The 26,286-nt window shown below is 40.0% G+C and overlaps 1 protein-coding gene across 3 annotated transcripts in view; it reads left to right on the top strand.

Annotated features, from left to right (window-relative positions):
- The window catches only part of DLAT (dihydrolipoamide S-acetyltransferase), a 37,973-nt gene that overhangs the window by 7,686 nt on the left and 4,001 nt on the right, over positions 1-26,286 (top strand). For all 3 annotated transcript variants that reach the window (XM_030917670.1, XM_030917669.1, XM_030917668.1), the window contains exons 6-12: positions 2,877-3,064; positions 5,087-5,240; positions 9,315-9,382; positions 10,972-11,064; positions 11,699-11,806; positions 16,863-16,978; positions 25,623-25,785. In XM_030917670.1, the coding sequence (XP_030773530.1) occupies positions 2,877-3,064; positions 5,087-5,240; positions 9,315-9,382; positions 10,972-11,064; positions 11,699-11,806; positions 16,863-16,978; positions 25,623-25,785 (890 nt within the window). The remainder of the gene's footprint in view (positions 1-2,876; positions 3,065-5,086; positions 5,241-9,314; positions 9,383-10,971; positions 11,065-11,698; positions 11,807-16,862; positions 16,979-25,622; positions 25,786-26,286) is intronic.

Genomic DNA, 26,286 nt, shown 5'->3' with positions numbered 1-26,286 from the left:
AAGCGTGAGCCCATGTTCCTGGCTGAGAATAATTTATAACAAAAATAATGTATAGTCAGATTTGTCAGTTCCATCCTGCACTCATTGAATTAAAGGCAATAAATCTGTCAATTCACAGATTATTTTTAGGTCCAAGTTTGCTTCCTGGCCTTATTATGTTACTGAGAAGCTATATCAGAACTGCTGCTGTCTAAACTAGGCAAGGGAAGGCAAGAAGAAACAGGAGAAAATCACTTCCATGGCAGGATGATAGGAAAGAATTTAAGATGACTTTGAGGGAAAACTGAAACCAGGGTTGAGATTGTTTTCATAGTTTGAGAATGACTGATAGAATGTACATGTGTAATATATATATATATATTCAGAGATGTCATATGTCCATATATCTCCTTCTTAATTCATTTTTAGGCTAAAAAGTAAAACCCATATAGACAGTCATATATTTATGATATTTTTAAATGGATATTTGTAGGTATTATGAATTTCTTCTCTCTGTACCTTTTTTTTTTGGAGACAGAGTTTTGCTCTGTCACCCAGGCTTGGGTACAGTGGTGCGATCTCGGCTCACTGCAAGCTCTGCCTCCTGGGTTCAAGCAATTCTCCTGCCTCAGCCTCCCAAGTAGCTGGGACTATAGGCATGCACCACAACACCCGGATAATTTTTTGCATTTTTAGTAGAGACAGGGTTTCACCATGTTGGCCAGGCTGGTCTCGAGCTCTTTGACCTCAGGTGATCTGCCTGCCTTGGCCTCCCAAAGTGCTGAAATGACAGGCATAAGCCACCGCACCCGGACTCTCTGCTTCATAATCACCACTAAAGGAAAGCCTTTCCCAAAGATGTAATGGGAGGTACTGGGCATCCTCTGCTGTGGTTGTTTTCAGATTGTGTTCTTCAAATCCCATCATCCCTTGAAGGCACCTTGGGCCAAAGGGGAAATTAAAGAGCAAGACCTTATAATGCCCTGCCTCCCTCCCTTACTTCCAGCAGAGCAGTTCTTTTTTATCTTTTTGTATTTTGTGCTTCCCCATAAATTTTATTTGAAGAAAGGATTCTGTTTCTTAAAAACATAGAAACTTTGGAAACAATAGTTCTGCTTCACCATTTAACTTGAATACCAGTGTCACTGTAGAGACTGGTCACTAGAGAAGTGTTACCTTGGTTGAACTTTGAAGTCTGTTGTGGCCCAGGAGCCTTTTCATTTTAAACATTTTATTTATTTTTGAGATGGAGTCTCACTCTGTTGTCCAGGCTGGAGTGCAGTGGCACGATCTCAGCCTATCACAACCTCTGCCTCCCGGGTTCAAGCGATTCTCCTGCCTGAGCCTCCCGAGTAGCTGGGACTACAGGTGCATGCCACCACACCTGGCTAATTTTTGTATTTTTAGTAGAAATGGGGTTTCACTATTTTGGCCAGGCTGGTCTTGAACTTCTGACTTCGTGATATGCCTGCCTTGGCCTCCCAAAGTCCTGGGATTACAGACGTGAGCCACCACTGCTCCTAGCCTTTTTTTTTTTGAGACACAGTCTTGCTCTGTCGCCCAGGATGGAGTGCAATGGCATGATCTTGGCTCACTGCATTCTCTGCCTCCCGGGTTCAAGCAATTCTTCTGCCTCAGCTGCCCAAGTAGCTGGGATTACAGGCACCTGCCACCATGCCTGGCTAATTTTTTGTATTTTTAGTAGAGATGGGGTTTCACCATGTTGGCCAGCCTGGTCTTGAACTCCTGACCTCAGATGATCCACCTACCTCGGCCTCCCAAAGTGCTGGGATAACAGGTGCGAGCCACCGTGCCCAGCCTTAAATATATATATGTACATATTTTCTTTTTTTTTTGAGACGGAGTTTCACTCTTTTTGCCCAGGCTGCAGTGCAGTGGCACGATCTCGGCTCACTGCAACCTCCACCTCCCGGGTTTAAGTGATTTTCTTGCCTCAGCCTCCCGAGTAGCTGGAATTACAGGCATGCGCCACCACGCCTGGCTAATTTTATATTTTTAGTAGAGACGGGGTTTCTCCACATTGGTCAGGCTAGTCTTGAACTCCCGACCTCAGGTGACCCACCCACCTTGGCCTCCCAAAGTGCTGGGATTACAGGCGTGAGCCACTGCGCCTGGCCTAAACATATTTTTTATTGGGTATTCTCAGTTGGGAAATGGAAGGATTCATCAAAGAGAGGCACAACAGTACAGAAAGCCAATGGCTTCTTTTAGTTTTACTTTTGCAATCCTAAATGTTTGAGTTCTTTGCAAGGAAGGCAGTAGTTGAATAAAATGTAAGTTGTCAACACCACAGAAATCCTAGTAAAGCTGTAATTCTTCATATTGAAATATTTGGTATAATATCAAGTATAACCTCTTTGAAAAGTTCCAAAGATGCTTTTAGGGCTGAAATCCAACATTAATATCTAGGTTGGTAGCTCCCTTAATTTGGCATGTATGTGGTTCTTATCTTTAGCAGCATAGCTGACTTCCAGCTCCGTCTTAGAGTCTTGTGAGTCTGCATGGGAGCTGTCCTTGGAGATTTTTAAATAACTTTTAGAACTAACCACTGTCTGTAATCTTTCATAGTTTTATTGAACAGATATTTATTTATCATTTACTTTGGACCAGGTGCTATTTTGTACCAGGTCATATTATTTCTAAGAACTTAAAAAATATTAAATCCGTTTAAATGTATAACATCCCTGTGAGATTGGCACTATTATTATCCCCATATTGTAGGTAAAGAAACCAAGACACAGAAGGTTAAATAGGTTGCAAAAAAGGTTATATAGCTGGCTTGAATGAGAAAAATCATTTTACTTAAAACTGTGCTATGAGTTTGAAGGGATAGTGGAATCTCTGAAGTCCCATAATGTTTTTTCTTTCTATTTAAGGTTTTGAAGTACAGGAAGAAGGTTATCTGGCAAAAATCCTGGTCCCTGAAGGCACAAGAGATGTCCCTCTAGGAACCCCACTCTGTATCATTGTAGAAAAAGAGGCAGATATATCAGCATTTGCTGACTATAGGCCAACTGAAGTAACAGATTTAAAACCACAAGCACCACCACCTACCCCACCCCCGGTAGGTATGCTTCTAGAATTTGGGAAACACTTACCTTGTTTATCTCTAAATTAAGGAGTTTTGATTAGATGATATCCTAGGTTCCTTCCACCTCCAAGATTCTATGACTGAGGAGGGAGATAGTTGATTAACCTTTGTGGAGACCTATAGTGTTTGTTGTACTGCATTGTTCACCTAATGGTCGATAGTTTGGGCCTTGCAGCTTTTTTTTTTCCTGCCATCTAGAGTCCTGCTGAAAACAAAGCTGAGTGACATGCTGTCTTTCTGCTTTAGATGTAGATATCATGCTTGTGGAAAGTAAGGCTTCATTGCCCCAGTCCTTTTTTTTTTTTTAAAGAGACAAGGTCTCACCCTGTCGCCAAGGCTGGAGTGCAGCAGTGCAGTCATAGCTCACTTCATTGCCGGTTTTTTATTAAATATACTGAATAATCTCTGTCACTTGAAATCCTCTTGTTATTCACATAGTACGTCAAGCATATATTTCTGATACAATGGAACCTTAACATGACTTCTTTTGCATAGAATTTATTATATCACAAAATACTTTATAAACTATAACATGAACTTGCATTAACTCCAACCAGAGATAACACTGACAGTGAAGCTTCCGCAGATGCTAGAATCATGTGAGTTTAAGCTAGGTAAACATTTCTTTTTTTTTTTTTTTTTTTGAGACGGAGTCTCGCTCTGTGGCCCAGGCTGGAGTGCAGTGGCCGGATCTCAGCTCACTGCAAGCTCCGCCTCCCGGGTTTACGCCATTCTCCTGCTTCAGCCTCCGGAGTAGCTGGGACTACAGGCGCCCGCCACCTCGCCCGGCTAGTTTTTTTTTTTGTATTTTTTAGTAGAAACGGGGTTTCACCGTGTTAGCCAGGATGGTCTCGATCTCCTGACCTCGTGATCCGCCCGTCTCGGCCTCCCAAAGTGCTGGGATTACAGGCTTGAGCCACCGCGCCCGGCCTTGTTTTGTTTTTTAATTGTTGTTGTTGTCGAGATGGATTCTCACTCTGTCGCCCAGGCTGGCTTGTAGTGGCGCAATCTTGGCTCACTGCAGCCTATACCTCCCGGGTTCAAGCAATTCTCCTGCATCAGCCTCCTGAGTAGCTGGGATTACAGGCTCCAGCCACCATGCCTGGCTAATGTTTTTATTTTTAGTAGAGAAGGGGTTTCACCATGTTGGCCAGGCTGATCATGAACTCCTGACCTCAGGTGATCTGCCCACCTCAACCTCCCAAAGTGCTGGGATTACAGGTATGAACCACCGTACCTGGCTATATTTTTTAAGATACTTTTCAACACGGGGCCTTACAGCATAATTTTATATTTTGAAATTAGCTGGCTGGGTGTGGTGGCTCACGCTGGTAATCCCAGAACTTTGGGAGGCCGAGACAGATGGATCGCTTGAGGTCAGGAGTTTGAGACCAGCCTGGCCAACATGGTGAAACCCCGTCTCTACTGAAAATACAAAAAATTAGCTGGGTGTGGTGGTGCATGTCTCTAATCCCAGCTACTTGGGAGGCTGAGGCAGGAGAATTGCTTGAACCCAGGAGGCGGAGGTTGCAGTGAGCTGAGATTGCGCCACTGCACTCCAGCCTGGGTGACAGAGCAAGACTCTGTCTCAAAAAAATAAAAGAAAGAAAGAAGTTAGGATAATTAAAAATAAAAATCATGTTGGTGATGTAAAAGAATGCAAATAAAGAAGTGGTAAGAGATTAAAGTGAAGAAAGGCCATAGGATACTATACACTGATTGGCAACATTCAGTTCTGTGCTTCTTCATGTTGTTATGGGATAAAGTAACTTTGTTCTGTCTTTGACATAGAAGTATATTGTTCTTGCTGTTCATATTACTATATTATGTTGGTTAAACTGGAGAGAAATACATTATGATCTTTGGAAAAAAGATGAACGTTATTAATATTTAATTAAAATAGTTTTAATTTATTAATAAGATGTAAACTTTTAATCTTTCAGACCAGTCTTTGAAGTGGTGAATTAAAACAAATTTGTAATTTTTTTTCAAAAGGTGGCCACTGTTCCTCCAACTCCTCAGCCTTTAGCTCCTACACCTTCAGCACCCTGCCTAGCTACTCCTGCTGGACCAAAGGGAAGGGTGTTTGTTAGCCCTCTTGCAAAGAAATTGGCAGTAGAGAAAGGGATTGATCTTACACAAGTAAAAGGTAAATCTGTTTCTATGGAATGGAGTTATAAAGTTAAAATTTAGTTGAATTTCCTCCTTAAGACTTGCAAGTACAACTATAGATAGCCATACTTGTAACTGGAATAGTAGGGACAACTGTTAGTAATTACATCAGAAGGGAGAAATAGTTCTTTTGTTGCCACCACAGAGTAGGGAAACTTTTACTGAGCTTTATTTACTCTGCCTAGAATCTACCCATATACTTTAGATACCTTTTTTTTTTTCCTCTTCTCTTCATGGAAACTACTTGTTTCAAAGTATATGTACTTGTTCAGCAAAATCGGGTTATGGGACTTCATTGTGTAATAAGAAACCTCTGTTAGTGCTAGGTTGACTGTAGTAATAAGCAAAGCAAAATAAAATTTGAAATTGGGGTGATTTGGAATGACTTAAAATGATAAACTTCATATAAAACAGAACTAGAGCTCCCTGAAGGCAAGGGAAAATGCCTTACTTGTCTGTCTGTCCACAAAGAAAAATTATAGCTTTGTGATAAGAGCATGAGGCCTGAAATCAGACCACCTAGCGTTTCATCCTGGCTTTATAATTTTCTATGTAATCTGTTTTCCAGTGAATTACTTAAATTGTATGTCCTTATGTCAATTACTTTTCTAGCCATAAAACCGAGGTATTGTACATCATATAGATTGTGACAATTAAATGAGCTATAACAGGTGAAGTGCTTAGAACTGTATCTAGCATTTAAGTACTCAATACATGTTTGTTGTCATTCATATTGATATTATTGCCTGGCGCTTAAGTAAGTTTTTTTGAATTAAACCTAAGCTAAAATTTAGTGTAGGATAACTAAGGTACTTAATTTGGAAAAGGAGGGAAGTTATTATTCTTGGAACTTGGTTTGATGGCTAGTACTATGTGCCAGTCATTTAACTTACCATACTTAATGTACACAACACTTCTTGAAGTAAGAATTATCATTCCCTATTTTCTGGATAAGAAAACAGACTCTCAGACTCTTCAGGGTTCTTCTTGCTTGTTAAATAGCAAAGTTGCAGTGTGACTCTAGATTTGTTTAACTCTAAAGCCTGTTTCTTCACACTACCCTATCCTGCCTTCCATTCTGATGCTCTGCCATCCGTAATTACTAAAGAAAAGTATGCTTATTTCCCCAGTTGTCTAGTTATGGGTGCTCAGAGGTGGTTATCCCCTATCTGCAATTTGCTGTCTTGTAGTTAGAAGGCAAGCCAATCCCAAGACACAAGAATAGAATGTTGTAAAGTTTTTGGACTTCAGAGATTCTTATAATATTGGAAGACTCTTTTTTTTTCCCATCTTAATGCCATTTCAGTAGTATATTCCTATTCTTTATGTATATATGATTAGAATCAGGGACAGCAGTGTAAGTTGGAATAACTTTTAAAGGGAGAAAGGACTGGGTTAATAATTATATCTAAAGAATTTAGACAAGCAAAGAAGGACCATTTATTAGATATTAAGCAATACTGGTTACCTTACTAAAGATATAAGTGGAAAATCTCTTAGGTATGAGCTGAGGAGGAGTGTTAAGAAAAAAAAGAAGGAAAGAAAATCGCACTATTCTTACTATGCAGGCAGAGTTAGGTGGTAAATATCATCGAATACTATCTACGCATCAGACACTTGTTCATCAGATGGATAAGATTTCAGTTTCAGTTGCTTATATGACTAACAATAAAGAATTAAATGAACAGAAAGGGAGTATAGCATAGTAGTTAAGAGTGTGAGCTCTGTAGCTGGAATGTTTGGGTGTGAACCTCAGCTCCTTATACTGTGTGACCTTTTGTGTCGGTTTCTATATAAAAACAATAGGTTTAATGGTTGTGAGGTTTAAATAAGTTAACCAGTGCCTGTACAGAGAAAGCATGTCTAGGTATTAGCTATAATGATAATATTTTTGTTAGTAAGATGATTTAAGTGCTAAGAAAGAAACTCAGTGATATACTACTGAGTGAAAGGGTGGATGGATATATGTGCAGGCATGACTACTTTTAGACAGGGTGGTTGGGAGATCTTTTTGATGAGGTGACATTTGATTTGATCTGAAAGATAAGAAGGAGGCGGTTTGAGTCAACCATGTGAAGAACTGGGGAAAGATCATTTTAGATAGAGAGACTAGCTGTACACAGTCCGAAATGGGAAAGAGTTTAGCATGTCTGAGGAACATAAAAGAGGCCAGTGTTGGCCGGGTGTGGTGGCTCACGCCTATAATCCCAGCACTTTGGGAGGCCAAGGCGGGCGGATCATAAGGTCGGGAGATGGAGACCATCCTGGCTAACACGGTGAAACCCCGTCTCTACTAAAAATACAAAAAAAATTAGCCGGGCACAGTGGCTGGCACCTGTGGTCCCAGCTACTCGGGAAGCTGAGGCAGGAGAATGGCGTGAACCCTGGAGGCCGAGCTTGCAGTGAGCTGAGATCGTGCCACTGCACTCCAGCCTGTGCGATAGAGTGAGACTCCATCTCAAAGAAAAAAAAGAAACCAGAGGCCAGTGTTAATGAAACATAATGAGCAAAGGGTCTAGTAGGAGACGAGATTGGAAAAAAACAGGGATGCGAACATACATGATCTTATAGATTATGGTAAAGAGTTTGAATTTTATTTAAAGTACTTGAGGAAGTCATTGAGAAATTTAAGCAAGGAAGTGAAATAAAATGATTGTGTTTTAAAAAGATCATTTTGGTTGCTCTATGGCAATGGATGAAACATTTATCTAGTTTATGTTTGACAAAATCCCTACTTTTTTTACCCATAGCCCAGTGTTCTTCCCTTTATACCATATTACTTTATGATGGCCTGTTGTGCTGCCCAAGAGAGAGAGGGAAAAGGGTTTAAAAGGTTTCAACTAACGCCTAAGTCAAGAAATTCTTGTGGGTGGCAGAAGCTTAGCATAAGGCAGGCGGTACTATGGATTTCCTCCTCTTGAGGGGCTGTGGTGTCTAGATCAGCCTTGGTTGTAACGGGAGGTTATAGTTTCTGTCTTTTATAAAGGAGAGAAATCTAACAGGGATACTACTACCTCTGTTCTAGAGCTCCTGGTGAGAATAAATACAATCCTAGCCAACTCAGTTTTTGTAATGAAGGAAAGGACTTGGGAAGAACTACACAGGAGAGTCCTTTTTAAAGTCTGTCTTGGGGGAAGATGAATCAATTTGACCAAATTTTTTCCTAGAAGTGGGCCAGTGTAAAAGGTATTATATAATAATAACTAAATTCTGAATCTCCTTAGAATTAAAGGTCAAGATTATCTACTTGGGTCCAAAATTAAACCTAAGAGGCTGTATGTAGGTGGGAGGAAGGAGGAAATTGAATATAAGTAAAATTAAACCTACTGAGAGAACTTTGAAGATCCTTCCTCATGTGTGACATTGCACCTTTTCCCTTCATTTTCTTTAACCTGGGCCAGTTTAGAGCCTTGGCTACTGTGAAAAAGTTATGAATTATAGAGACCACATAAGGAATGAATGATTCTAAAGATGAGATAATCGCAGATAAGAGTTATTCATGCTATTTTGGGTTGAAAAAATTGACTTGATTTGCCAAAACAATTATTGTTATAGCTGTAAATTCTGTACAAAAGGAATTCTTTATGGTCACATAAATCCAGAACCCAAATGAGATCTATTTCATGGCTCAGGAATGGTTTTTTGGAGCTAACGAGGAGGCGGCAGTGAGTTTCCCTTTTGGAGATACAAACGGTGCTCGGCATTATCCTCATGCCAGCATTTCCCAATTTAAAAGTAAGGAAGATGAAAAAAATTAAGTACAACTTGGATAAAGCTCTAAAAGAGAAATACATAAAGGAATATTTGCAATAGTTAAAAAGAAAAGACCCACTCCAGATCACACACTGGTACTCTGTGTAGATTAAAATTAATAGTTGACAAAAGCTGGTATTCGTAGGGAGAACCTTAAGGGGTAGGGTTAAGGCTGTGATCCTTTCAGAATGTTTTTGGTAGTAAACCCTTAGGCGCTTGCAGTTTAGGATCACAGTGTTGATCTCCTTGGGGAACCAATGGTACGCCGTCATGTATGTGATATTTATGTCTCTTACAGGGACAGGACCAGATGGTAGAATCACCAAGAAGGATATTGACTCTTTTGTGCCTAGTAAAGCTGCTCCTGTGAGTTATGTGTAGCTCTTACTTTTTTTGCAGTTAGTCTCTGTAGCCTGTTAGACCATTTCATACATTATTTATGAATGAAATAGCTCAACCAAGACTGTTTTCTTCTAACTTCAGTGGTTTAATAATACAGTCATGCCTCAGTACCCATGAGAAGTTGGTTCCAGGAGCCCGCTTGTATACCAAAATTCACAAATGCCTAAGTCTCTTATATAGAATAGTGTAGTATTTGTATATAACTTACCCACATCCTCTCAAATACTTTAAATCATCTCTAGATTACTTATAATATTACATACAAGGTAAATGTGTAAATAGCTGTTATATTTTATTGCTTAGGAAATAATAAGAAGGACAAAAAGTCTGTACGTGTGCTGTACAGATGTAACTATCTTTTTTTTTTCTGGAATATTTTTGATTTGCCTTTGGTTGAATCCAGTGATGCAGAACTTACGGCTATGGAGGGCCAAGTGTATTTAGATATTTGTGTGCTATCATTTATATACAAGATCAAAGATGATATACTACCTTGACACGTATTCCACATTATGTTTTGAGCTAATCAGTTTTTGCTTTGAAATTAAAGATTTGTTCTATTTTTCTGTTTCAAAATATTTTAAAGTACAGTTGAATGAGTTGTTTTTGGTGTTTGGTTTTTTTGTTTGTTTGTTTTTGAGACAGTCTCACTCTGTCGCCCAGGCTGGAGTGCAGTGGCGTGATCTTAGCTCATTGCAACCTCCGCCTCCTGGATTCAGGCGATTCCTGTGCCTCAGCCTCCCAAGTAGCTGGGACTACAGGTGCATGCCACCACACCTGGCTAATTTTGGTGTATTTAGTACAGACAGGGTTTTGCCATATTGGCCAGGCTGGTCACGAACTCCTGGCCTCAAGTGAGCCATTGTGTCCAGCCCCCTCATCCCCATTTTTTAACATCATTTAGGATAATGGATTGGCTTGTTTATATTTATTTATTATTCCTTGCGATTTAAGAATGCTTTGATTGCTTTTCTTGAACATAATTTTGCAAAAACAAAATTATTTTGACATAAACTGGTCATTGAACATACTCTGACACAAAGGAAAATGACATTTAAAACATGATTTCAGAATTCTAAGTAAAAATATTAAAACTCTTAAAACAAGCAGAAGTCTCTTTTGCTTGCTGGGGACAGAAATAGCTATTCTATAAAGCTTAGTTTTTAGAATGGCCATGGTGGCTCATGCTTGTAAACCCAGCACTCTGGGAAGCCAAGGTGAGTGGATCACTTGAGCCCAGGCGTTTGGGACCAGTCAGGGCAACATGGCTAATTTCCATCTCTACTAAAAATACAAAAAAATTAGCCGGGCATGGTGGCATGCACCTGTATTCCCATTTACTCTAGGCCCTGAGATGGGAGGACTGCTTGAGCCCAGGAGGTTGAGGCTGCAGTGAACCATGATTGAGCCACTGCATTCCAGCCTCAGTGACAGAGCAAGACCCTGTCTCAAAAAAAAAAAAAAAAAAACTGCATAGTCACTGGCAGTCTTTCCCAGGTACTTATGCTAAGACTGAGCCACAGTTACTGAGAACTTTTTCTTTCCTCCCATAGGCTCCAGCAGCTGTTGTGCCTCCCACAGGTCCTGGAATGGCACCAGTTCCTACAGGTGTCTTCACAGATATCCCAATTAGCAACATTCGTCGGGTAAGAGAATAACCATCATCTGAAATCAGCTATTAGGGGCATCTTTACTCAAGTTGTTTAGTTGCTTCCATAGTTTTAACACATTAGCAGAGGCTTTTTAAGTTGAGAATATAGGTGATTACTTTAAGGGAAGTTTTGGCCAACTGAATACTTGAATCCATTTGTTCTATTAGAAAGGCCAGGCGCAGTGGCTCACGCCTGTAATCCTAGCATTTTGGAAGGCTGAGGCAGGCAGAACACAAGGTCTGGACTTCGAGACCAACCTGGCCAACATAGTGAAACCCCGTCTCTACTAAAAATACAAAAAATTAGCTGGGCATGGTGGTGCACGCCTGTAGTCCCAGCTACTCGGGAGGCTGAGGCAGGAGAATTGCTTGAACCCAGGAAGTGGAGGTTGTGGTGAGCCGAGATCACACCACTGCACTCCAGCCTAGGCAACAGAGGGAGACTCCATCTCAAAAAAAAAAAAAAACCTAGGAGATCTTATATTATGGCGGAGTCCTCTGTCTTTCATTTATAATAATGCTTGAGGTAAGTATTACCCGAGAGTAAGGTGAAGAGACAAACAGAGCCCTGAATTAGTTAAGGTCTTAACTCAAGATAATTTATTTTTTTTAAATCTCTTTCGTTTCAGGTTATTGCACAGCGATTAATGCAATCAAAGCAAACCATACCTCATTATTACCTTTCTATAGATGTAAATATGGGAGAAGTTTTGTTGGTACGGAAAGAACTTAATAAGGTAAAAGGTCTGAATATTCCAACTTTCTATGTTACAAAAATTTTGCCTTTCCCCACCAAACATTTATATTTTTGTCCATATATTTTGTTACAGAATGCCAGCTGGTGTTTACTTTCTTGATCTTGTCTTTTGAAGCACAAGGTTTTAAATATTGGTTATGTCCACTATATCTATTTTTTTCTTCTGTGCTTTTGATATTATATCTAAGAAACTATTACCTAGTCTAAGGTCTTAAAGATTTATACTTAGGTTTCCTTGTAACGGTTTTATAGTTTTAGTTCTTATATAGGTTTTCCCTGTATTTTGAGTTAATTTTTTGTAGGTAGTGTGTTTGCATGTGGACATTTATTCTTTCATCCCAGCACCGTCTTTCCCCATCGAATTATCTTGGTATCCTTGTCAAAATTAATCATATATGTGAGAATTTTATTTCCAGATTTTTTTTTTTGATCTTGTTATTTTTTGTTTTGTTTTGTTTTATTATACTTTAAATTCTGGGATACATGTGCAGAACGTGCAGATTTGTTCCATAGGTATACACATGCCATGGTGGTTTGCTGTACCCATCAGCCTGTCATCTACATCAGGTATTTCTGCTAATGCTATCCCTCCCCTAGCCCCTTGTCCTCCTGTAGGTCCTGGTGTGTGATGTTTCCCTCCCTGTGTCCATGTGTTCTCATTATTCAACTCACAGTTATGAATGAGAACATGCAGTGTTTGGTTTTCTGTTCCAGTGTTAGTTTGCTGAGAATGATGGTTTCCAGCTTCATCCATGTCCCTGTAAAGGACATGAACTCATCCTTTTTTAATGGCTGCATAGTATTCCATGGTGTATATGTGCCACATTTTCTTTATCCAGCCTATCATTGAAGGGCATTTGGGTTGGTTCCAAGTCTTCGTTATTGTGAACAGTGGCGCAGTAAACATACGTGTACATGTGTCTTTATAGTAGACTAATTTATAATCCTTTGGGTATATATCCAGTAATGGGATCGCTGGGTCAAATGGTATTTCTAGTCTAGATCCTTGAGGAATCGCCACACTGTCTTCCACAATGGTTGAACTAATTTACACTCCTACCAACAGTGTAAAAGCATTCCTGTTTCTCCACATTCTCTCCAGCATCTGTTGTTTCCTGACTTTTTAATGATCGCCATTCTGACTGGTGTGAGATGGTATCTCATTGTGGTTTTGATTTGCATTTCTCTAATGACCAGTGATGATGAGCTTTTTTTCATATGTTTGTTGGCTGCATAAATGTCTTTTTTTGAGAAGTGTCTGTTCATATCCTTTGCCTACTTTTTGATGGGGTTGTTTTTTTCTTGTAAATTTAAGTTCCTCGTAGATTCTGGATATTAGCCCTTTGTCATATGGATAGATTGCAAAAATTGTCTCCCATTCTGTAGGTTGCCTGTTCACTCTGATCGTTTATTTTGCTGTGCAGAACCTCTTTAGTTTAATTTGACCCATTTGTCAATTTTGGCTTTTGTTGCCATTGCTTTTGGTGTTTTAGTCATGAAGTATTTGCCAATGTCTATGTCCTGAATGGTATTGCCTAGGTTTTCTTCTAGGGTTTTTATGGTTTTAGGTCTTACGTTTAAGTCTAATCCATCTTGAGTTAATTTTTGTATGGGGTGTAAGGAAGGGGTCCAGTTTCAGTTTTCTACATATGGCTAGCCAGTTTTCCCAACACCGTTTATTAAATAGGTAATCCTTTACCCATTTCTTGTTTTTGTAGGTTTGTCAAAAATCAGATGGTTGTAGATGTGTGGCGATATGTCTGAGGTCTCTGTTCTTCTGTTCTGTTCCATTGGTCTATATATCTGTTTTGGTACCAGTACCATGCTGTTTTTGTTACTGTGGCCTTGTAGTAGTTTGAAGTCAGGTAGCATGATGCCTCCAGCTTTGTTCTATTTGCTTAGGATTGTCTTGGTTATATGGACCCTTTTTTGGTTCCATATGAAATTTAAAGTAGTTTTTTTCTAATTCTGTGAAGAAAGTCAATGGTTGCTTGATGAGGATAGCAATGAATTTATAAATTACTTTGGGTAGCATGGCCATTTTCATGATACTGATTCTTATTATCCATGAGCATGGAATGTTTCTCCATTTGTTTTTGTGTCCTCTCTTATTTCCTTGAGCAGTGGTTTGTAGTTCTTGAAGAGGTCCTTCACATCCCTTGTAAGTTGTATTCCTAGGTTTCTGGTTTCTTTCATCCCAGCACCATCTTTCCCCATCTAATTATCTTGGTGTCCTTGTCAAAATTAATTCTAGGTATTCTGTTCACTTTGTAGCAGTTGTGAATGGGAGTTCACTCATGCTTTGGCTGTTTGTCTGTTATTGGTATATAGCAGCATTGTGATTTTTGCACATTGATTTTGTGTCCTGAGACTGCTGAAGTTGCTTATTAGTTCAAGCAGATTTTGGGCTGAGACGATGGGGTTTTCTAACTATACAATCATGTCATCTACAAACAGAGACAATTTGACTTTCTCTCTTTCTATGTGAATACTCTTTATTTCTTCCTCTTGCCTGATTGCCCTGGCCAGAACTTCCAATACTGTGTTGAATAGGAGTGGTGAGGGGGAGAGCATCCTTGTCTTGTGCCGATTTTTGAGACTGAGTCTCACTCTGCCCAGATAGGGGTGCAGTGGCATGATCTTGGCTCACTGCAACCTCCGCCTTCCAGGTTCAAGCAATTCTCATGCCTTAGCCTCCCAAGTAGCTGGGATTACAGGCATGAGCCACCATGCCTGGCTAATTTTTGTACTTTTAGTAGAGACAGGATTTCACCATGTTGGCCAGGTTAGTCTCGAACTTCTGACCTCAAGTGATCCACCCACCTCGGCCTCCCAAAGTTTGGGATTACAGCCATAAGCCACTGTGCCTGGCCTATTTCCAGATTCTTAATTCCATTCAATTAATCTCTGTATACCCTTGTGCCAGTACCACAGTCTTGATTACTTTAGCTTTGTAATAAGTTGTAAAATCAGGAAATGTAAAGTCATCTTTGTTCTTTTTTCTCAAGATTGTTTTGTCTGAGTCCCTTGCAATTCTAAATGAATTTTAGGATTAGCTTGTAAATTTCTGCATTGAAGCCAGTTAACATTTTGATAAGGATTGATTGGATGTGTCTGCTGATCAATGTGGCAAGTGTTGCCATCCAAAGAATACTGTCTTTTCATTTATGAACATGTAGATGCCCCTGTATTTAGTTGGGTGTTCTTCAGTCTCTTTTAACAATTTTTTTATAGTTTTTCAGAGTGTAAGTTTTGCACTCTAAATTTGCATTTGTTAAACTTATTCCTAGGTATTTTATTCTTTTTAATATTACTCTAAGTGGAATTGTTTTCTAAATTTCATTTTCAGATTGTTCATTGCTACTATATAAAGGTATGATTGATTTTTTTTAAGACTAGTTAGCTATACTAGTGAGAAGTAGGGAAAGAGTAGAAAAGGAGTTATATGTATAACTGACTCTGAGCAATCAATCGAGATAACAATTGATTTTTCTATATTGATCTTTCTTTTCGTATGCCTGCTGGAATGGGGTCTATATTGACCGTGTATCCTGCAAACTTGCTGAAGTTCTTACAGTTTTTTAGTGTATTTCTTAGGATTTTCTGTAAACAAGATAATGTTATCTGCAAATAGAGATAATTGTACTTTTTCCATTTTGACCTGTATGCCTTTTATTTCCTTTCTTGCCTAATTACTCTGGCTGGCATCTCTAGCCAATGTTGAATAGATGTACCTGAAGTGGACAGGTTCTTGATCTTTGGGAGAATAAGTCTTTGATCATTAAATAGTTGTGAGGTTTCCCTAAATCAGGTTGAGCAAGTTCCTTCCTGTTCCTAGTTAGTAAAAGTGTTTTGATCATGAAAAGGAGTATTGAATTTTATCAAATGCGAATTTTATCAAATGCTTTTTCTGTGTCTGTTGAGATGGTTATGTGTTTTTTGTCCTGTATTCTATTAGGACATTATTACATTAATTGATTTTCAGATGTTAATGGAAATTTGCATTCTTGGGATAAATCACATTTGATAATGGTGAATGATCCTTTTTATATATTGCTGGATTTTATTTCCTAGTGTTTTGCTGAAGATTTTTACATCTGTATTCGTAAGAGATTATTGTAGGTTTTTTTTTGTTTTTTCTTCTAATGTCGTCTTTGGTTTTGGTATCAGGCTAATACCGGCCTTATAGAATGTGTGGGGAAGTGTTTCTTGCTCTTCTTTGATTTTTCTTTAAAAGAATTTGTGAGGAATTGATATTAATTCTTATTTAATGTTTGGTAGAATACTGATGAAGCCATTTGGGTCTGAGCTTTTCTACGTGGGTAGTTTTTAAATTACCAGTTCAATCTCTTTGTTAGTTATAGGTCTGTTCGGAGTTTTTGTTTCTCCTTGGTTCAGTTTTGGTAGCTTATGTCTGTATGGTCGTTCATAATATTCCCTATAATTCTTTTTACTTCTGTAAGGTAGATAGTAATGTCCCCTCTTTCACTCCTAATTTTAGGAATTCTGGTCTTTTCTCCTCTTCTTGGTCAGTCTAACTAAACATTTATCATTGTGGTTGTCATTTGGTTGATCTTTTCAAAGAACCAAATTTTGTTATTGTTGAGATGAATGAAAATGATGACATAATATACCGTAATTTATGGGATATGCTAAAGCAGTACTTACCAGAAAACAGCCTTAAGAGTCTGCATTTAAAAAGATGAAGGAACCAATGTTTGGTTTCATTTCTTTCTTTCTACCTCAGGGTATTTGTATATTCTCTTTCTCCTCCTCCTTTTCTCAAGATTATACAGTTTTACTCTTTGGTGAGAGAATTTAGAAACTACAGTTGTCTGGGGAGGGAGAGCATTAGGAAAAATAGCTAATGCATGTGAGGCCTACTGCCTAGGTGATGGGTTGACAGGTGCAACAAACCACCATGGCACATGTTTACCTATATAATAAACTTGTACATCCTGCACATGTACCCTGAAACTTAAAATTAAAATTAGAAAAAAAAAAAAAGGAAACTACAGTTGTTCTTGTCTTTCCAGATTTTAGAAGGGAGAAGCAAAATTTCTGTCAATGACTTCATCATAAAAGCTTCAGCTTTGGCATGTTTAAAAGTTCCCGAAGCAAATTCTTCTTGGATGGACACAGTTATAAGACAGTAAGTATACCTGGGGGCGATATATATCCATCACTAGTTTTCTTATATTATTTAATATGTGAATAGGAGGTGAGGGGATAAGGATAAATGGAATACAGAGAGGCAGATCACTTACATAGGTCAAACAACTTGAAAACAACACAAAAATATTTATGAGATACTGCTTTTTACTTTTTTTTCTTTCTGGCTCCAATTTTCAACCTTGTTTTTGTTGTTGTTGTTTTTTATTTATTTTTTAAAGAGACAGGGTCTTGCTCTGTTGTCCAGGCTGGTCTTGAACTCTTGGGGTCAAGCAGTTCTACAGCCTCGGCCTCCCAAAGTTCTGGGATTTCAGGTGTGAGCCACTGTGCCCAGCCTGAGATACTGCTGGATTTAGCTTGTAAAGGCTATAGATTCTTTGTATGAGTTCAGCAAAGGGAGATTAGTGAACAAATATGTGTAATTAAGTTGATAATGACTGTCACAAAGTAGGGTTAAATAGATGATTTTCATTCACCCATGAGTTCTCCTGAGCTTCAGGGGCAAAATTAAAACGAGTACTTGTTAATATTATGATGGTATAGAGTATTATGGTACTCATTGTGTCTCTTTTATCTCATTTAATTCTCATGACCACCTTATGATTTAAGTGCTTTCACTTCCATCTCTAGATGAAGAAACTGAGGCTCAGTGAGTTAAGTAACTTGCCCGAGTTAATAAGTTAGTGTTAGGACTGTGATTAGAACCAAGATTCTGACTCCTAAGCCTATTCGTTTTCTAATGTATAGATGCTTTTATGTTATTCTTATTCTGAAAGGAAACAAACGAACTTTTTTCCTTTGTACTCTACTGTCACACAGTCACAGCACCAATTCTGTGACCAGATGAGTAGAGGCAGGGGTGGGGAGGGTTTCCCCACATACCAGCCAAGCAATGAATTCTGCAGTGAATTCCTCTAACTCAATTAAATTCAATTCTGGTGCTGTCTACCTGTAGATAGTGTCAGATCCCAAAGACTGAGGGCTCAGTCCTACAAGACTGCCCTCACTTCAGATGCCAGTCAAAAGTGTAGGCCACTCATACTTGTAACTGACTGGCTACAGACTGGTTCCTGTGACCTCTTTCTTGGGTTTAACTTGCTAGGACAATTCACAGAATTTGGGGAAACACTTATGTTTATTATAAAGGATATTGCAAAGGATACGGGTGAACACCAGATGAAGAGATGGCTAGGGAGAGGTATGAGGTGGGGTGGTGCAGAGCTTCCGTATCCTCTCTGGGCGTACCACCCTTCCAGTACTTCCACAGTTCAGCAACTGGAAGCTCATTAAATCTTGTTGAAGAGTCTTGATAGAGGGGGCTGGGGAGAAAAAGGAAAGGGAAAAAAAAAGTCTTTGTAGAGCTTGATCTCCAGGATCTCCAGCCTACATCTCCCTCCCCTTTTCCTTAGGTCAGTAGGTAGAGCTAAAAGTTCCGACTCTCAAATCCTCTAGTCATTTTGACCCTTCTAGTGACTGGCCCCATCCCGAGGTTACGCAGGGATCCTGCCCTAAATATCCATCATGGAGCTTATTATATAAGGGGCTCATTATAAATCACAAAAGATACTCCTATCACTCAGGAAATTCCGGTTTTAGGGTCTCTATGACAGGAACTGGCAACATGGGAACAAAGACCCAAGTATATATTATACCACACTTACTAATATTTATTCATATTTTAGGGCCGGGCTCACACCTGTAGTCTCAGCACTTTAAGAGGCCGAGGCGGGTGGATCACTTGAGGTCAGGAGTTCAAGACCAGCCTGGCCAACATGATGAAACCCTGTCTCTAGTAAAAATACAAAAATTAGCTGGGTCCCGTGGTGGTGCGTGCCTGTAATCTCAGCTACTTAGGAAACTGAGGCAGGAGAATTGCTTGAACCCAGGAAGCAGAGGTTGCAGTGAGCTGAGACTGTGCCATTGCAGTTCAGTCTGGGTGATAAGAGCAAAACTCTATCTCAAAAAAAAAAAAAAATTTAATAAATATTAAATTTAGGTTGGAATACTGTTCCCTTAATAAGAGGTCAGTTCCCAGGAGGCAAACACAATGGTTTTTTTTTTTTTTTTGGGGGGGGAGATAGAGTCTCTCTCTGTCACCTAGGCTAGAGTGCAGTGGCACGATCTTGGCTCACTGCAACCTCCACCTCCCGGGTTCAAGCAATTCTCCTACCTCAGCCTCCCGAGAAGCTGGGATTACAGGTATGAGCCACCACTCCCAGGTAATTTTTTTTGTATTTTTAGTAGAGATGGGGGTTTCACCATATTGGCCAGGCTGTTCTTGAACTCCTGACCTTGTGATCTGCCACCTTGGCCTCCCAAAGTGCTGGGATCACAGGCGTGAGCTACCACGCCTGGCCCTTAAACACAACTTTTAAACTATTGTTTATTCTGGTATTTATTTACCTGCAGATTTCCAAATATTTTTCTGTTGCCTTTTATGAGTTTTTCATTTATTTTATTGACTGACTTCCTGTTAAAGAACATTAATATTTAGCTTTAGCTCCAGTCTTGGGACTAGAGAGAAAAAAAAGGTAGCTTTGTTATGCCCTTCCTACATACACACACATAACATCATCCTCCCAAATTGATTATAGCACAAATTTGGATTAAATCTATATTTGGGGCCGGGCAAGGTGGCTCCCACCTGTAATCCTAGCACTTTGAGAGGCCAAGGCAGGTGGATCACCTGAGGTCAGGAGTTTGAAATCAGCCTGGCCAACATGGCGAAACCCTGTCTCTGCTAAAAAAAAAAAAAAAAAAAAATTAGCTAGGTGTGGTAGTGCGCGTCTGTAGTCCCAGCTAATCGGGAGGATGAGGCAGGAGAATTGCTCGAACCTGGGAGGTGGAGGATGCAGTGAGCCAGGATCGCGCCACTGCACTCCAGCCTGAGTGAGAGTGATACTGCATTTCAAAAAATAATAACAAATAAATATAAATCTATATTTGGTTAACTTTTTTTTTTTATTGAGATGGAGTCTTCCTCTGTCCCCCAGGGTGGAGTGCAGTGGTGCGATCTTAGCTCACTGCAAGCTCTGCTTCCTGGGTTCACGCCATTCTCCTGCCTCAGCCTCCCGAGTAGCTGGGACCACAGGTGCCCGCCACCATGCCCGACTACTTTTTTTTTGTATTTTTAGTAGAGACCAGGTTTCACCGTGTTAGCCAGGATGGTCTCGATCTCCTGACCATGTGATCCGCCCACCTCGGCCTCCCAAAGTGCTGGGATTACAGGCTTGAGCCACTGTGCCCGGCCTGGTTAATCTTTTTTAGAGTATGTGTGTGTCCAGTGTTAATATTTGTATGCCTATGAAAATAATTGTGTATGACTAAGACATGTATTATACCATGAATGCTAACCTAATTGATTTTAATAATTGCTTTAGGGAAGGCTAGTTTTCTATGTACATGTGAATTCTTTCTGAAACTCCACAAGCTAGGAGGGGAGTTTCAGAAACCATTAAACCATTTCTTAATCTGATCAAACCTATTGGGTAAACTCTTGGTTCTAACTTTTCCTTGGTCATTCTTCTCTTGGAGAACATCTGGGCATCTAATATTCTTTAGAAACTGTTAGTTTTCTAGGGCTACCATTATTAATGACCACAAAATTGATGGATTAAAACAAATTCATTATCTCACAGTTCTGGAAACAAGTCTGAAATCAGGGTTTCAGCAGGGGCAATGCATTCCCTCCAAAGACTATAGAGAAGAATCCTTCCTTGCCTTTTCCAGTTCTAGTGGCTCTAGGCATTTAGTGGTTTGTGATTGCATAACTCCAGCCTCTTCTTCCATCTTTACATGGCCTTCTCCTCTGTGTCTGTATTTTCTCTTCTCTTAAGAGGACAGTTGGCGTTGGATTTAGGGTCACTTAGATAATACAGGATGATCTTATCTCAGGATCCTAATTATACCTCCAGAGACCTTTTTCCAAATAAGGTCACATTGATAGATTCCAGGGATTAGGACAAAGACTTATCTTTTGGAGGGCCACATTCAGCCCACTAAACAGACTTTAAATTAGTCTTCCTGTTTTCAGCATTATTCATATTACTGACTCACGGAGAGTTTTCTGGAGCCTGGCAGAAATAGCTTGCTTAAGGCATTGACAGTCTTCTGTAATTCATTCAAGGCCTATTTTTAACTATTGTACTTCTCTAAACCCCTCTTCTTGTGCCATTCTGAGTTAGCCACTGTTACTGAACATACGTTTCAGTTATCTCCTTTTAGGATGCTGTTTGGGCTTTCCTGTTCCTTGTTTTTAGATGCATTCCTTTTCCATGCTATGGCCACCATGATGATTGTCACAGCAGCAAACATTCAAGGAATTTATATTCCTTAAATATAAATACAGGATACTTAAAATCTAGATGGAGGCAGGATTTTTTTTTTTAATATTCCTTTAATTCCCCTCTGTGCCAACATATAGACACTTTTTTTTTTTTTTTTTTTTTTTTTTTTTGCGGTGGAGTCTTAATCTGTCACCAGGCTGGAGTGCAGTAGTGCTATCTCAGCTCACTGCAACCTCCGCCTCCCAGGTTCAAGCGATTCTCCTGCCTCAGCCTCCTGAGTAGCTGGGACTATAGGCACACGCCACCACACCCAGCTAATTCTTGTATTTTTAGTAGAGATGGGATTTCACCATGTTGGCCAGGATGGTCTCAATCTCTTGACCTCGTGATCTGCCTGCCTCAGCCTCCCAAAGTGCTGGGATTATGGCATGAGCCACCGTGCCTGGCCGCATGTAGACACTTTTTAACACTTTAATTTGCCATTTTACATATCATAAAATGTACCTGCTCTAAGTGTACAATTTCTTGACTTTTGTTGAAGGTACAGAATTATGCAGTCTTTACCACAATCTTATTTTAGAAATTTCCATCACCCCCAAAAGATCACTCATGCTCATTTATAGTAAATTCTTATTTTCACCTTCAGCCCCTGGGCAATCTGTTCTAGTGCTTGAATCTATAGATTTGTATTTTCTAGACCTTTTATATAGAAATGGAATCACAGGCCGGGCGCGGTGGCTCACGCCTGTAATCCCAGCCTTTGAGAGACCGAGGTGGGCGGATCATGAGGTCAGGAGATCAAGACCAGCCTGGCTAACACAGTGAAACCCCGTCTCTCTACTAAAAATACAAAAATGAGTCAGGCATGGTGGCAGGCGCCTGTAGTCTGGGCAGGCGCCTGTAGCTACTGGGGAGGCTGAGGCAGGAGAATGGCGCGAACCCAGGAGGTGGAGCTTACAGTGAGCCGAGATCCCACCACTGCACTCCAGCCTGGGTGACAGAGTGAGACTCCATCTCAAAAAAAAAAAAAAAGAAATGGAATCATAAAATATGCGGTCTTTTGCATTTGCTTTCTTTCACTTAGCAAAATATTTCTGAGACTCATCTATGTTGTAGCATGTATCTGTAGTTTATTCTTTTTTATTGCTGAATAGTGTTTAATCGTATTCAGTATACCTCTTTATCATTCACCAGTTGATTAACATTTGTTTTCCAGTTTTTTGCTATTATGAATGATGCTAATTATTTGTGTGGACATGTATTTTTATTTTTCTTCAGTAGATTCCTAGTAATGGAATATCTGAGTCATAGGGTAAAAGTATGTTTACTTTTTAGAGAAACTTCTACATTATTTTTCAAAGCAGTTGCACCGTTTTACCTTCCCATCAATAGTGGATAAGTGTTCCAGTTTCTCTCTGTCTTCAATACTTGTTACTGTGTGGGTGTGAAGTGAGAGCCATCTACTTGTGAGATCTCGCTTTATTGCACTTTGATTTATTGAGCTTTTTTATAAATTGAAGGCTTGTGGCAACCGTCTGTCAAGCAAGTTGATGGCACCATGTTTCCAACAGCATCTGCTCACTTCCTGTCTCTGTGTCACATTTTGGCAATTCCTAGAGTATTTCAAACTTTATTATTCTATCTGTTATGATGACCTGTGATCAAGGATCTTTGATGTTACCATTGTAATTGTTTCGATGCCACATGAACCATGCCCATATAAGATGGCAAACTTCATTGATAAATTTTGCATGTGTTCTGACTGGTTGATAGAATTATCAACCAGCTGTTCCTCTGTCTCTCTCCCTCTCCTTGGGCCTCCCTATTCCCTGAGACACAATAAAACTGAAATCAGGCCAATTAGTAACTCTACAATGGCCTCTGAGTGTTTGAGTGAAAGGAAGACTTTCATGTCTCTTACTTTAAAAGCTAGAAATGATTAAGCTCAATGAGTAAGGCATGTCAAAAGCCAAGATAGGTTGAAAGCTAGGCCTCTTGTGCATACAACTTGTGAATACAAAGAAAAAGTTCTTGAAGGAAATGAAAAGTACTATCCTGGTGAACACATGAATGACAAGAAAGTGAAACAGCCTTGTTGCTGATATGGAGAAAGTTTTGAGTGGTCTAGATAAAAGATTAAACCAGGTACAGCATTCCCTTAGGCCAAAGCATTCAGAGCAAGGCCCTAACTCTCTTCAATTCTTTGAAGGCCGATAGAGGTGAGGAAGCTGCATAACAGAAGTTTGAGGCTAGCAGAGGTTGGTTCATGAGGTTGAAGGAAAGGAGGCTATAATAACATAAAAGTACAGGGTGAAGTACAAATTATTGAGAAGATACAGCTAAGATGATGAAACAGCTTTATATTGGAAGAAGATGCCATCCAGGACTTTCATAGCTAGAGAGGAAAAGTCCATACCTTGCTCTAGAGCTTCAAAGGACAGGTTGATTCTGTTAGCAGGTAATACAGCTGGTGACTTCAAGTTGAGGCCAGTGCTCATTTACCATTCTGAAAATCCTAGAGCCCTTAAGGATTATTCTGAATCTGTTCTGCCTGTGCTATATATGGAACAACAAAGCCTGATGACAGTTTACAGCATGGTCTGCTGAATTTTTTTTTTTTTTTTTTTATGAGACAGAGTCCCGACTGTGTCGCCCAGGCTGGAGTGCAGTGGCGCGATCTCGGCTCACTGCAAGCTCCGCCTCCCGGGTTCACGCCATTCTCCCGCCTCAGCCTCCGAGTAGCTGGGACTACAGGCGCCTGCCACCACGCCCGGCTGATTTTTTGTATTTTTAGTAGAGACGGGGTTTCACCGTGTTAGCCAAGATGGTCTCGATCTCCTGACCTCGTGATCCTCCCGCCTCGGCCTCCCAAAGTGCTGGGATTACAGGCTTGAGCCACCGCGCTTGTGCCTAGAGAGAGCTGGAGTTCTTTGGAGGCAGAGCTGTGCCTTTGTGTGAAGCCTTAACTTTTTCTCAATTACAGAACAGTAGCAGGGGCCCTTACGCAGACCCCAAGGAGACCATGGATAAAATCCATCAGCTTGTGAACTTCAGTTGGGGTGGGGCCGGGGGGGAATCACCTTTTTTTTTTTTTTTTTTTTTTTAACTAACCTCTACTAACATTTAGCATTTCTTCCTTTTATAAATGTAGAGAACAGATCAAATGTTAACAGTACTTGTGTCTGGTGACCAGTAAAAATCAGTTATTTTCAAATCTCATTGTAGTTATATATATCTCAAAATGTTATTTTATTCATGCCTGCTTCAAAGTGATTGCCATTATTAGACCTGCAACAAGATCTTATTATTGAGTGAATACAGAAGCACATTTGTCATAATTTTGTTTTTTGAACAGTTTGATAACTGAATTTCAGTATAGTTTCTCTCTTTTTTAAAGTAATTTGAATATTTTCAGTGTTAAAAAGGTATTCTCTGAGATAAGATCCAGATGCATAGGGGCACCTGCTGTAGAAAAGATTGGAACTCTGTACTTGATGACAATACAAGATCTGATTTTCTGTTAAAAAAAAAAAAAAAGGTTGGGAACCCTTACTTTTACGTACTTCTGAGGTACCACCACCCATGTATCCTGAGCACTCCTTTTTCTTGCTACAATGCAGTTCTTTCCCTCCAGTCTTACTTTCATCTGCTCAAACTACCTGTAGAGACTCAACTCCAGCCAATGTACTTCCACTCAAAATCCAAGGAGTTTTGATTGGTGGCATTCATGTGTGGGTCAAGGCAGATGGCAGGGGATGTTAGACTGATATGTGTGAAACCAAGCTACTGCTACTGACACATTTCTCTTTTATTTTTTCTTGGTGGGTGGTGGGGTCGGGGGCAGGGGCAGTATTGGGGGATGGAGTCTCGCTCTGTTGCCCAGGCTGGAGTGCATGGCACAATCTCAGCTCACTGCAACCTACGCCTCCCAGGTTCAAGCGGTTCTCCTGCCTCAGCCTCCTGAGTAGCTGGGACTACAGGTGTGCACCACCATGCCCAACCAGCTTTTGTATTTTTAGTAGAGACAGAGTTTCGCCATGCTGGCCAGGCTGGTCTCAAATTCTTGACTTCAAGTGATCCGCCCACCTCAGCCTCCCAAAGTGCTGGGATTACAGGCGTGAGCCACCGTTTCCAGCTCTCTCTTTCATTTTTAATAACTACAAGTCAAGGAGAGGGCACAGCAAAATTTAAAAATTAGGATAGACATCGTCTTTGGCTGAACAATAACACACATTGGTTCAAAAACTTTTTGAAGTAAATGTAAGTATTCTTGCTTAACCTGGCACATAGGCTCTTCATAAACAGGTTTTGATTACATTTATTTTTCTTTTTAAACAGAAATCATGTTGTTGATGTCAGTGTTGCAGTCAGTACTCCTGCAGGACTCATCACACCTATTGTGTTTAATGCACATATAAAAGGACTGGAAACCATTGCCAATGATGTCGTTTCTTTAGCAACCAAAGCAAGAGAGGGTAAACTACAGCCACATGAATTCCAGGTAAGGTGTTGATTATTGCTTTCTAATTATGTTATTTTTAAGGTTTGCATAATGCATGTATTGCATTTTTCACCTTTTGATTCTGCCATATAATTCTTTTTTTTTTTTTAAACAGAGTCTCACTCTTGTCACCCAGGCTGGAGTGCAATGGCGCAATATTGGCTCACTGCAACCTCTGCCTCCCAGGTTCAAGCAATTCTCCTGCCTCTGCCTCCTGAGTAGCTGGTATTACAGGCACGCGCCACTGCGCCTGGCTAATTTTTTTATTTTTTATTTTTTGTGTGTTTTTAGTAGAGATGGGGTTTCACTGCGTTGGCCAGGCTGGTCTCAAATGCCTGACCTCAAATGATCCGCCTGCCTCACCCTCTCAAAGTGCTGGGATTACACGTGTGAGCCACTGTGTCTGGCCTGCCACGTAATCTTTTTTTTTTTTTTTTTGAGACAGAGTCTCACTCTGTCGCCAGGCTGGAGTGCAGTGGCACAATCTCAGCTCACTGCAAC

The sequence above is a fragment of the Rhinopithecus roxellana genome, chromosome 15, assembly GCF_007565055.1.
Source record: "Rhinopithecus roxellana isolate Shanxi Qingling chromosome 15, ASM756505v1, whole genome shotgun sequence".
Taxonomy (NCBI): Eukaryota; Metazoa; Chordata; class Mammalia; order Primates; family Cercopithecidae; genus Rhinopithecus; species Rhinopithecus roxellana.
The sequence above is the reverse complement of the archived record's forward strand: the minus strand, read 5'-3'. Positions and strand labels throughout refer to the sequence as shown.